General features: G+C 39.7%; 1 protein-coding gene across 2 annotated transcripts in view; it reads left to right on the top strand.

Annotated features, from left to right (window-relative positions):
- The window catches only part of FBN1 (fibrillin 1), a 158,934-nt gene that overhangs the window by 134,428 nt on the left and 11,530 nt on the right, over window positions 1-12,976 (top strand). For both annotated transcript variants that reach the window (XM_030014786.2, XM_030014785.2), the window contains exons 47-60: window positions 45-161; window positions 554-682; window positions 958-1,077; window positions 1,531-1,656; window positions 3,672-3,821; window positions 6,226-6,291; window positions 7,033-7,149; window positions 7,515-7,634; window positions 9,289-9,411; window positions 9,835-9,966; window positions 10,573-10,698; window positions 11,256-11,462; window positions 12,070-12,195; window positions 12,413-12,535. In XM_030014786.2, coding sequence (XP_029870646.1) covers window positions 45-161; window positions 554-682; window positions 958-1,077; window positions 1,531-1,656; window positions 3,672-3,821; window positions 6,226-6,291; window positions 7,033-7,149; window positions 7,515-7,634; window positions 9,289-9,411; window positions 9,835-9,966; window positions 10,573-10,698; window positions 11,256-11,462; window positions 12,070-12,195; window positions 12,413-12,535 — 1,782 coding nt within the window. The remainder of the gene's footprint in view (window positions 1-44; window positions 162-553; window positions 683-957; window positions 1,078-1,530; window positions 1,657-3,671; window positions 3,822-6,225; window positions 6,292-7,032; window positions 7,150-7,514; window positions 7,635-9,288; window positions 9,412-9,834; window positions 9,967-10,572; window positions 10,699-11,255; window positions 11,463-12,069; window positions 12,196-12,412; window positions 12,536-12,976) is intronic.

Below are 12,976 nucleotides of genomic sequence, written 5' to 3'. Positions count from 1 at the left end.
ATCAGTGATTAAAATTCTGGTTCCTTGTTTTTTCTCCTTTGTAGATATTAATGAGTGTGAGAGAGACGCCTGCGGCAACGGAACCTGCAGAAACACCATTGGCTCTTTCAACTGCCGCTGCAATTTGGGGTTCATCCTCTCACACAACAATGACTGCATAGGTAAGGAGTGCTGAGACCGGTTACATGTTTCTAAGACTTTCTACTTCTAATGAAACTACCATTAGTACCATCTTCTCTATTGAGTTAGGATCACACCTTGTGTGATTAAAGACAAAACCTGATTTCTTCAGTCTGAAAAAGGGCCTCTTTGATTATGCACTCCTCACTTTTCTATAGCCACTTAAAAGTTTGCATGTGATATATTTTTTTACTCTTGCTTTGACAATTTTACAACATAGACCAATAGTCATATTTTCCCCTCACTTGCTTTTGAAACGGGATTATTTATGTGTTATCAGTTACCGTGCCAATATAGTGGAAACAAATCTCACCTACCCAATTTCACTTGTTGTAGGTGTTCCTTACATATCTTTCAATGTTATTTTTCTTAGATGTTGACGAGTGTGCAAGTGGAAATGGAATGCTCTGCAGGAACGGTCAGTGTGTGAACACGATCGGGTCCTTTCAGTGTCTTTGCAATGATGGCTATGAGGTGGCTCTGGATGGAAGGACTTGTGTTGGTGAGTGATTTCTTTTAGGGTAGGAAAAAAAGTGCAGCAAACCTTGAGGAGATACTCTTAGTAAAACAGTAGAAGAGGTCAGAGAAAACTGTCACAGTATCATCTTTGTACCTAGCAGAAGAAAACAATGACAGGAGGACGAGAAGAGGACTCTTCTCCTGCTCCTAGGAGGTTCCACCATCAGTTTGATGGAATCAAAATTAAAGCAGCCTCAGCCACAGATTTATTGAGATAACAGCAATTATCTCAAATAAATTTACTTTCTTTTCTTTTAGATGTGAATGAGTGTGCACTGGAGCCTGGAAAATGCTCACCAGGCACATGTCAGAACTTGGATGGGTCATTCAGATGTATTTGTCCTCCTGGATATGTCCTGCAGAATGACAAATGTGAAGGTGTGTACAGAACAATTCTTCTTCTGTCCCTTTTCTAGCTACTCACAGTTGTTACCACTTCCCTCTGCATCTGCATGAGTAATGTTTAGTCTTTTGTGGCAGTGTACAGTTCTGAACTGTAGCCACTAGTAAGTCACTAACTTCCCAGAAAAAGTCTCACCAACTTTTGTTTGAACCAGAACTACCTGATCTAATCCCAAGAAAAATCTAATCCCAGGCTGTTTGGTTGATGGTACATTGCTGAGCTTTGCCCACTGGATGAGGATTTGAAAACTAAGCCTAGATTTTTGCATCTGGATTTCTTGTTTCTCTTTCTGTCTGTTCCTTTTTGTTTGACCTTTTTGTTTTTCAAATCTGTTAGATATCAGTGATGATGTAAGGTTACATTTTACGTAGTACAGCTGCCAGTGTAAATGTTTTTATTTCTCATCTCTTTAATTACTTTTCTTAAAGACATTGATGAGTGTGTGGAACAGCCAGAAATTTGTGCCCTGGGCACTTGCAGCAACACTCCAGGCAGTTTCAAATGTCTGTGTCCAGAAGGCTTTGTGTTGTCTTCTACAGGAAGGCGATGCCAAGGTAAGTTCATTCCTATTTTCTGGCATTTCAAAATTTTTTTGCTGTTTTATAAAAGCCTTATTAGCTGCCTGTTTCTAATATAACAAGGAGACTCTGACTCAAACAGTGTTTTTCACAAGAAAACATGATAATTCTGTAGTTGGGGCCAGGTTCTGTCTCGCCCTACCATCTGTTTGTCATTAAAGAGAACATTGCAATAAAAGGGGCAAAGGTAATGTTAAATGCACCAGGTTAAGTGAGGAAATGATGTTCTCCTGCAGCCCTTTCTTGCACCCCTGGAAGAAATGTTGAGGCTACCTGGACTCTGTATAGACTGTGGCATGTCTGATGGAGACAGAGCACAAACACAGGCAGGAGACTACCGCAATGCACTGCTGAAGGCAGCATTTCCAGGAATAAGGCTGTTCTTAGCACTTATCAAATTCACAGTAACATTTGTTATATGCTATTCCTCTCCACAAATGTGTGGGTGGAAGAAAGATCAATGGAAAAAATTCTTAAACAGTGTTGTGTGGTCAGTAAACACCCATCTGCTTAGAAAAGTCTGAAGCATCTTTTGGCTTCTAGATTACCACATACACTGTTCAGAGCTTAAACATGGGCACTAAGACAGAGATCAGATGCTAAAAGATGAACGTCTAGTAATGAAAAGCCACAGGTTAGTTTATTTTGTGGATAAAGAACAAGCACAGCAAATGGGGAGTGAGTTATTTTAAAGACTTGAGAAATTATTAGATACATCATTAAATGTCCTATACACGGTGTGCACAGTGGGAACCACCGATGACTAAGACCTTTATAAGGACGTCTGTAGTTAGGCTTGGCACAGAACGGTGATGCTTGTTGACACCATAGTGAGTTCTTCACTTCACAGTGGGCTATGTGAAACTGTGGTTTTGGTAAAAATGAATCCAACCTGCAGTAAACGTTCATCCAAGTCTCCAAACCACCATGCAGTTTGGCACAGTTACTTCACTCAACTTCAAGAAAGCAGCACGGCTGTTTTAGCTGTGCTTTTGTAGCTTGTGTAAATGAGGTTTCTTCAGTCTGAGGGTGTTGTTCTCTTCAGGTAAGGAAAAAAAAGTCACAAAAAAACCCAAGAAACAAAATCATAAAAAAGAATGCAGCCTGTTCTCCCTTATGAACACAGACCACTGTTTCACACATAACGTCAGAGGAAAATGCACACTCGTGTGTATGAACTTCGTGGGCTTCTCCCCATCCCCTGGAGAAGACTGGTTGTTTTGGTTTTGGGTTTTTTTTTTTCAAGTATCTCAGGCCAAACAAAGTTTTGTTTAAAACTTCCCATTACCTAGGACTTTTGTAAAATCTGGACATTGCCCAGCATTGATGCTGCGGCCGGAAAACTGGATGAGCAGCTGCTTCCACAACTGCCCTGTTGCTGTCCCCCTGCCAACGCAGGGAGCTGCCAGCTCTCTGCCTGCTGGGTGCTTGTGGTCTGTGATCTCAGGTCTGCTCCAGCATCCTGGTTACCCAGCTTAAGGGAGGAAAGCGTAGTGCCACTGGGCCAGGTTTTTTTGTGTATACTTCAGGCAAGAATGAGGAAGGAAAGCGGTATTGAAAATTGCCTCTCATTTTAACACTACACAGTATTATCATTGCGAGTTGATTAAAATCTCTTGACTCAATTGATTCTTACTACTAGTGGAATATAAATAAATTAAGCCACTATTCAGTTTTTAGAAAGAAGAGTGAGGGTAGTATGGGAGTACAGCACTTGCATCTCTGCTGGACAAAAGAGAAAAACCCCTCCTTTTCCATGACTGAAGTAGAACACCCTATCCTATAGCTTTCCTTTACTGCGGCAGGGAGCTTCCCTCCCTCTTCAGATCTTCCCCAGTCAGAGACAATAATGGTCCTTCTTGATAGACTTAGATGGAAGTTGGGTGTTTTGCTGGGGGGGGGGCGCTCCTGTAATTTTGCAGTTAACACCTCTAAGAGAAAACTGTGCCAAAGTCACCCTAACTGCTCATAACAAGTTTTTCTCTGTGCAGATCTAAGAGTAAGTTACTGCTTTACCAAATTCGAAGATGGAAAATGTTCTGTACCGAAGTCCCGAAACCACTCCAAACAAGAGTGTTGCTGCGCCTTAAAGGGACAGGGATGGGGAGATCCCTGTGAACTCTGCCCGGAGGAAGCAGATGGTGCGTTATTGACCAGGTTACCTTACTGTCATGATGGCCTCTCAGAACTGAAAGAAGATTGGGATTCTTGTAAGAAGGAATTAGGAAAAATAGTTTTCCAGAGGTTTTAAGAGGTTTAATTGTTTAACCCTAACAATTGTCATTGCTATCTGTAAAGTAGATACCATTGCAGTCTCAAAAAACATATTCCTTGCATAGTCCAGTCTCAAGCTTGTTTGCTTATAGATTTGTTAGTACGATTAGGTGCTGAGTATTTTGCTCTGGAAGCGTCACGTACAGGAAGTGGAAAGTAGTACGTAGGTCCTTGGTAGGCTCTGAGTGGAAATACCTGCAAGACACAAATGGAATTCATCTAATTGTAAATAAGTATAGGAAGGGGTGCCATAAACACGAAATCTAATTAAAAAAACCCAACAAAACAGTCAAATTACATCCACATCTGAATCACTGTGTTACATTTTGCGGCTACATTTTGTCATTAAAAAAATCTAAATTTGCAATCTTATCAATATGAATGACTTGCATAAATACCATGGAGTGACAAAACACAAGCCTTGATGAAGGAAAGCCTCCCTGGACTGTTGCCAAAGAAACTTTCCTTTGTTAGTATCCTTTGTAAGACCAAGTAACTAGGCATCAAGCAAATCAACAGACCTTTATACCATAATGGTGCAATTTGCTGAACGGACTTTAATTCATGCTGACAAATGTGGTTAACAGCATTACTGGTTTCAGCAATACATTAATACAGTTCACTTCATTAATAAGTCATGTAGATGTTTTGCAGACAATCCTCACAAAAGCCAAGGGAAGAAAAGAGAATCAGATGTGCCAGTTGCAATATTCCTCCTAGGCTTATTGCCTGTGCATGTTCCATGCCGTTGCCCTGGAACATCTGAACCAAAGTCAGTTGGAAAAGCATGGTATACATCGCAGCATTTCATTTAAGTGTCAGCACATATATTTTTCACAGTCCAAACTGTTCTCAAAGGATGGTATCAAGGCCATTTTTCTCATCTTTTAAAAAAGAAATAGCTTTAAGATATCCGAGTCTGGGAAGTTTATGTCTTGGCATGTCATGGACAGTGGAATCATTTCTTTTTTAAAAAACAACAACTCAGTTGTTATCTCATGCATGTTCTCCATTGCATGCTATCTGAATGCAGGCTGGTAACCTCAAACACATGTGCCACCTCAGTCTCCTTTTGAAGGCTTGAGCAACAGGCAGGTTTTGTGCTGCCCAGCTGCACAGGGCTGTTTCCCACTCAGAGCCTAGCAGTGTGCCAGACACTGATGCTTTCAGTGCAGGTGTACATTTACATTTAGTTCTATTTTGTTCAACCTCATCAAAGATCAGCTAATGTATTTCAACTAAAGCATAACATTTGTTATGTCTATGACTGTATTCTACTGCTGCACTGTAAACCTCTTTGCAGCGTACTGCATTTGCAAAAGAAAAAGTGAAATCTTGTCAAGGGTTCTGTGATGTTCTGAGCATGGTTAGTAGAGAATATGGCTCAGCAGCATCTTGAGATGGTTTGAATTACAGTCCTGTGTCCAGCCATCTGCTCAAGATGTGGTTTAGAGCGGAGAGGTGGAAGGTTAGTTTCAGTTGCAAGACTTGAATTTTTTTTTTTGTGTGTCAGACCCAAAACTAGAGGAGTTTCTGAAGCTGAAGGGCCTTTATGATTACATGCATCCTTATTGCATTTTGGTCCACCAGAATGGAAATTTAGGATTTCTTATTTATTCTAATGCCAAGAATTTACCAGGTGATTTGCATAGGTAAGGAAGTACATGATTTCTGCAACAAAAAATAGAGAGTGACTTCTTCTCAAAAGACTTACATCATCTTTGTATCTTCAAAAGCCACACAGAAAACCTTGTGGATTTGGAAACTGAGTGGTGACTTCACTCTAAGCTGAACCCAGAAATTTTACTTTCAGCCTACCTATAATAAAATTATTACTTACTCTAGAGATAGAGATTGGCACCGTTTAAGGAGCTACTAAGTGGTGACTATAGATTAAATTGTGTCTTCTTCAGAAAATGTAGGAAATCTTTCATTTACAACAGAAAAGAATGCAGTCACTAGTACTGATACTTTAAAAATGGAAATATTGCATTAGTTTGCTCCTTAAAGGAAGTTAAATAATGCTAACTATTCACAGGATTTTACATATATACATACAGGAGATCAGATGAAGTGTAAAGTGAGCATAGAGTTTTTACGTGAATGTAAGATTAAATTACAAGTTTATACATTTACGTACTATATTTCTGGACCTGAACATGAGGAGGATGAATTGGTATTGGTGGTTACTTGAGTAGCTCATGAGTAATGCTGATCACCAAGATAGAATTTAACATGGTTTGATTTTATTATTTTTATTTTTTTTTACAGAGGCATTCAGACAGATTTGTCCATTTGGAATTGGCATCCTTGTTGGACCTGGTGATGCAAGATTGGGTAAGTGCCGGAACTACACGGTGCTGTTGTTGCATCAGTATGCCATTTTCTACCTATAAGCCATACTCCCTTTCAATTGAGAATAACACCTCTGCAACTATTTCCAAAAGCCATGAACTGTGGAAACTTCTGTACTTTTTTTGTTTTTCAATTATTCATACCAATTTTAAATTCAAGCTCAAATATCTTATAAATCAGAAATTAAACTTCTTTTAGAGTAGCTTATTTTGCTTTTTAATTTATGCTGAGCAGACTTGCTAGGAAACTTATGTAGGATCTAGAGAATGGTTCACATAGCATACCTGTCTTTTCTTATGCAATATATAGCGCCTGTTTACAGTAAATGGTTTTAATCCTCCAGAAGTGCAAGTCACAGTTTCCCAGATCCCTTCAGTACATTCTGTTCTCTCCCAAGACAAACAGCACTTCAGCCTTACTGGCAAAAGTTTTCATTTAAGGAGCACTGGATGACTACTGCTTTTCATATCTACTCTTCTCCCTATAGCCCCAGTTGGAGAGGATTTTTATCTGACATTTAGAATCAGTTTCTTTTCTGCATTCTGAAAGCTGGCCTGCAAGACAATCTCTGTGCCCTTATCGTAATACATCAAAATTCAAATATTAGTATTTTTTTGCAATCTCAGGAATATTTCTTGCCAGAGCAACACTTGTTTTTTGAGAGAAGTCTAAAAGCACATGAAGTCAGTTGCACTTACTGTGTTGTTTGTATTTCTGGTTAAGATGTGGATGAGTGCCTTGATCCAGATAACTGTAAATTTGGGCAGTGTATCAACACAGATGGGTCTTTCCGCTGTGAATGTCCATATGGTTACATCCTACAAGGAGCTCAATGTGTGGGTAAGTATAACTGTTTCATCTTCCATTTTAAAGAATCTCCTGAATTGCCAAGTATGGCATTAAGGACTAGCGGGGTTATATTATTCTAACATTGTGGAGTCTCCATCCCCCCTGGTGCTTAAAACCTGCCAGGGCAGGGCCTGAGCAATCTGCTCCAAGTTGGTCCTGCTCTGGCTGAGTGTTTGACTCAGATAACCTCTAGTGATCCCAAATTATGCTAGGAGTCTGTGACTAATTCAGTAACTTAAGTTAGTTCTTGGATTTTGTATGTTTGTATTTTTTTGGTTGTACATCGACAACGTAGAATTCACACCTTTTTGGTTGAGTATAACCATGTATTCTTGCCTTGATTTAACTGCTTGCAGATACTGATGAATGTGCTGTTGGAAACCCGTGTGGAAATGGAACTTGCAGGAATGTGGTGGGAGGTTTTGAATGCACCTGCGTTGAGGGGTTTGAGCCAGGACCGATGATGACCTGTGAAGGTGAGACTCCCATGTGTGAAGGACTGTCTTTGTTGTGTGCTGAAACAGCTTCCTGATCTTGGAAAGAATTTAGGAGAGTAAAGCAGCTTAAAAAGAAAAATATGGACATTCAGAACAATGCATCTTTATCTGAAACAGAAAAATAGGTTCTTCCTTCTTGTATCTACCTTGAACTGTGGTACCTTTTTCTAACTGAAGGTTGGGTGAAAAGGCTTTCTGGTGGTATCTGCTAAGGGACTGCCCAGAGAGGAGCATGCTGGGGTATGATCTCTCCAGAACAGTCCCCAGAAATGCAGCTTGTTGTGTGTATGGTTTTTGTTTACCTCCTACATGACCTTTGAGTGAAGAGAGTCACTGTGGATGATGAAAATAGAAAATGGGCTGCTTGGGTTTGTTAGGGAAGAAACAGGGAACAAAACAGAATGTAAATGCAGTAGTAGACAATTACCATGGTACCCCTAGGTTGAATATTTTTCATGCTTTGGTCTCTTATTTCAAAAATAAAAATCTGAAAATGCACAAAGAAGGGAGGAGTAAGGAAGATCAGAGTTATAGAAGGGGCACACAGAAAATTAATTAGACTAGAATTTTTCAGTGTGGAAAATGTGGTTGAAGAGATACATTATGTAAATTTAAAAAGCCACAAGTGGTAAAGGTACCAAAAATAGAGGGAACATGTTAGACAAACCAAAGCAAACATTTTTATATGCATAGTACTTACTTCAGTTGTGGAACTCTTTGCTGCAGAATATTAGTGAGGCCACAAGTATAAATTGACTCAGAAAGAGATTGTACAAATTTGTGTGGGAATCCATCAGTGGAAATTAAGCTTGATAGTTTGGTTGTGGCTTTCGGCTGTGGAAGTCCTTAAACTGAGCGGCTGAATCAGGGGAAAGATCTCTGTGTACATGGTATGGGTTTTTTTAATACTCGCCGCCTCCTGTTACAACCAGAGAGAAGAATGTCCTAGGACATTTTGACACTCTCTTTTGACCTGACACAGCTGTTCTTAAATTATCTGCCACAATCTATTTGTTTGCAAGCCCACACAAAAGAATGCTTCTATTTTTGCATCAGCTTGCATTAGTTTTATATACAGTTAGAGCTTCATTCACTTCCCTGTGGAATTTGGGTGAAAGCTCAAATTGCAAAGGAGGAGTTAGAAGAGTGCATAAACATCATTATATAGCAGTAATTACTCAAGTAGTCCAGAGCATATGTAAATGCATTTCAAAATAACGTTTCCAGTAAGGATATTGTTTTATGGAATTCAGTTTACGAAGAAGCTGAATTAGTGCATCTAGAATTTAAAAATAACCAGTCATAAAAACTGAGCCTAGATGTGGAAAAGATACAGTTTTAACTGAGACAGTATTTTTGGCAGCATGGATCTGGAAATTATTTCCATTGGCTGCTTGCCATTGAAGATATTGAAACTTCAGGTAGCTGTGCAAACATCCTGGCATGTCTGGTGCCTGCTCCTATACAGAAATCCATAATGAGTAGAACCATGGGTCCCCAACTATTAAAATTTAGCCCTCGGTAAACTGGGAACTGTGGTATTGCCTGTACCTAAAACCTGTGCACTCAAGTCTGCCGAGTTTTACAAAAGCATGTTTCACTTCCCTCATGGTCTTTGCTGCTCCAAATCCAGATGTCAACGAGTGCATTCAGAACCCTCTGCTCTGTGCTTTCCGCTGCGTGAACACTTTTGGATCCTATGAATGCAAGTGCCCCGCGGGGTACGTTCTGCGAGAGGACCGGAGAATGTGCAGAGGTAAAGCTCCTACCAGACTCTCACAGTTACGAGATAATGATTTCAAATTCCTGCAGGGGTAGTGCTCTGACTCACTGCACTATTGGGCCAGAGTTTTAATCCCAGGAAGTAACTGAGTCAGAAAGAATTTGGGATGAATTCTATGGTTTGCATTATGCAGTTGATTGTATTAGCCCTGTCCTGCCTGTAAACTTATACATCTGCATAAAGTGAGGTCATATCAGATGATACAGTTTTGTCTTGCCCTGAAAATGGGCATTTGGGAGAAATCAATTTGCTTTAGGCTAGTATATCTTATGGTTGGTTTAGCACAATAAAAGTATGTAGAGTTTGATTACGACTGAAATTCCAAAGTCAGAATTTACTATTGTGAATTTCCAGGACTGTCTCTCCGTATAATGAAGTCTAAACCTTGTGTTTTAGATCAGAATGAGTGTGAAGAAGGAATTCACGACTGTGACTCAAAACAGATGGAGTGCAAAAACCTAATTGGCACCTATATGTGTATCTGTGGACCCGGTTATCAGCGCAGACCAGATGGGGAAGGCTGTATAGGTAAGTGATGCTGACATGTTGAAGCTCTTGAAACACACAGCTACTCACCAGAGCTGAAAATTTTGGATTTAACAAAGTGTTAAGGAACTCAGGGGAAGAATTACATAACTACCTGTGTAATGGATCTACTGGTGCTTTGCTTTGCTGTTCAGGTGTGCACACATGTGGGCAGTAAGTAGAAAATCTCGATGTGGCTGTCTTTACAGTCAGCTTGTACTGCTGCTGATGAATTGCTCTGAGTGAAGAAAGCGGAGAATTGGGCACATTGCTGTGAGCTTCTTTATCTCTGTTAGCATGAATGAGGGTAGATCTGAATTGTTTTTAAACTTTGGGTGGCATTCAGAAGTGCAGCTGTAACTATGAAGAATTTTGAAAACCAGTGAGGAATATATTGCAGAGAAAACCTAGTAACAAAATATATAATATTGAGAGTTAGATAGTCATCTTTCCTCTGAAAATTGAGTAAGAGAGACTTTTTATTTAAAACAAAACAAAATTATGCAAGTTTAACCAGGCAGAATGCATAGCTTAAGAACTCTGTACAAACTTTAACCTGCATAAATCCAGTAATGGACTTGATTTTGTCATATCATTTGAAAAACATAGATGAGAATGAATGTCAGACCAAACCTGGGATCTGTGAGAATGGCCGTTGTGTAAACACAGTGGGAAGTTACAGATGTGAATGCAATGAGGGGTTCACTGTCAGTGACGCCCAGAACGAATGCCTTGGTAAGTCGCACATTAACACCCTAATGAACTATCACTTTGATGGCAGAAATTGTGGTTGAAATTAAACTTAGAAATGTATAGTAAGTAAACATGGTCTTGAATTTACATGCCTTCGGGAAGGTGCCTTTGTGAGTAGGTGCCTTCCTGCAAGTTCGTTCTTCCATGCTAACGTATGCCTGCTTCAGTCAGTCTGATTGGGTTGACTTGCTATGAAAGCTGACGGTTCAGTGGTTTCAGTCAGCTGGGAATTGCTCTTCCTTTTCTTTGGTCCTGATTTGCAGCGAGTCCTTTTTCTCTGGGTTCAAACAGAAACATATATTTTTATAAGCATAATGAACCTTGTCTTCCACCTTTTGCTAAATTTCCTTAAATCTTCTTTGTTTCCCTTAGACGTTGTGCTCTCTTTCTTACTGCTGGTAGTCTTTCACTCTCAGTTCCACAGTCCCAGGGTGAAGTATGCCCTTTCTTTTATATTTCTGTCTAAATTCCTAATATCTCATGACCCTCTGGAGGTCGTCACCATTAGGATTCTCTGTGATGCATAATTTGTCTTCCAGACAACAGGGAGGGCTACTGCTTCACTGAAGTCTTACAAAGTATGTGTCAAATCGGATCAAGCAACAGGAACTCTGTCACCAAGTCTGAATGCTGCTGTGATGGTGGCCGAGGCTGGGGCCAAAACTGCGAGGTCTGCCCCTTCCCAGGCACTGTGGCCTTCAAGAAGCTTTGCCCTCATGGCCGAGGATACATGTCTAATGGAGCAGGTACTGACTTTTCTATTAAAGGTTCTCTTACACAATGCCAAATTAAGCGATAAATTATAAACTCTCTTTTTGCATATTTGAACACTGTGAGGTCCTAAATAGTTTGGGTATCAGTTGACATTTTCTGAGAGTTTTCGTGTTGAGAGAGTACAGTCCTTTGGGAGGAGGGTGCATAGCCAAAGGCCCTGGATGATGAGGCATCCATCCCAGCTTGGCAGATATTTATTTTGCATGCTGGTTGATTGACACACACTCAAATGGGAGTTTGCACTCTCACGTTTGAGTGTGTTCTAGGTACAGATTAAGAGCTATTTGTGTACATGAAAGCGAAGTGATGTTTGATTTATGGAGGCTAATACATGATCAGCTCAGTTGTTTGCTTCTGCTTAAGGCTTGTTCATTGCATTTAAAAGTTAGATTAATGCTACATTCTGTATTTTTCTACTTAAAGTTTCTCCTTAATCTGTGCAATATTTCATTATTTTATGTATTTTTTTTTAATTTTATGTAAGGTGTGGGGTTTTTTCATGTCAGGTCACAAAAAACTATTGAAACTGTATAAAATCAGCTCTTGTTCCATTGTGAACTAACCCTTATTTAATTGCAGATATTGATGAGTGCAAGGTTATTCATGATGTCTGCCGTAATGGGGAATGCATCAATGAGAGGGGATCTTATCGTTGTCATTGCAACCTTGGCTATACTACAGATATAACTGGCACTCTTTGCATAGGTAGGTTTCTTATTATGGTGTATGTATATAAAGTTTATTACTAAGAGATAACTTGAAGAAGGAAATACAAAGATTTTGAAAAATGAGAAAAGAAAATGTCATTCATTAGAATGCTTTGGGGATTTTGATTTCCTGCTGATATCTCCTGAGCATTTTGAAAATTGTTATCACAAATCTTGGTTATCAGCACTGAGGTATCTGGTTTTGCTTCTTCTAGATCTGAATGAATGTAATGAGTCCCCAAAACCTTGCAATTTCATCTGCAAAAACACAGAGGGCAGCTTCCAGTGTTCATGTCCAAAAGGGTACATCCTGCAAGAAGATGGGAGAAGCTGCAAAGGTAAAAATCAGTACAAGAATTTACTGCAGAAACTGTTTCACAGGCAAATACCAATCCAAGGCCATGTAAATGATGTAAATCTGTCTCCTTGATTCATGTGAGTATTCCCACTAAAGACAGTGAAAGTGGCCTGCACAGGATGGAGCTGGTGTTTCAGTTCTTTGATAATCTGGATGAACAGTAAATCCACAGGAATTTTTGCAGGCTGATGGCAGCTGATCTTAAAAGACTTTGTAACCAACAGTGTATATGATTGGTCTTATTTTGGTAAGCACGTTGGTTTAAACCGTATTTTTCAGTGATAAATGTATCTTTATGGATGCAAAGATGGGCATGGTTTGCAGTGCATTGTCCAGCATCAACAGAGTTTTAACGTACCATCTCTGCTGCATCCTGAATAAGGGACAGCAGTGCAGGAGGGATTTTGAAATGTTCATTATA

The sequence above is a fragment of the Aquila chrysaetos genome, chromosome 5, assembly GCF_900496995.4.
Source record: "Aquila chrysaetos chrysaetos chromosome 5, bAquChr1.4, whole genome shotgun sequence".
Lineage (NCBI taxonomy): Eukaryota > Metazoa > Chordata > Aves > Accipitriformes > Accipitridae > Aquila > Aquila chrysaetos.
The sequence above is the reverse complement of the archived record's forward strand: the minus strand, read 5'-3'. Positions and strand labels throughout refer to the sequence as shown.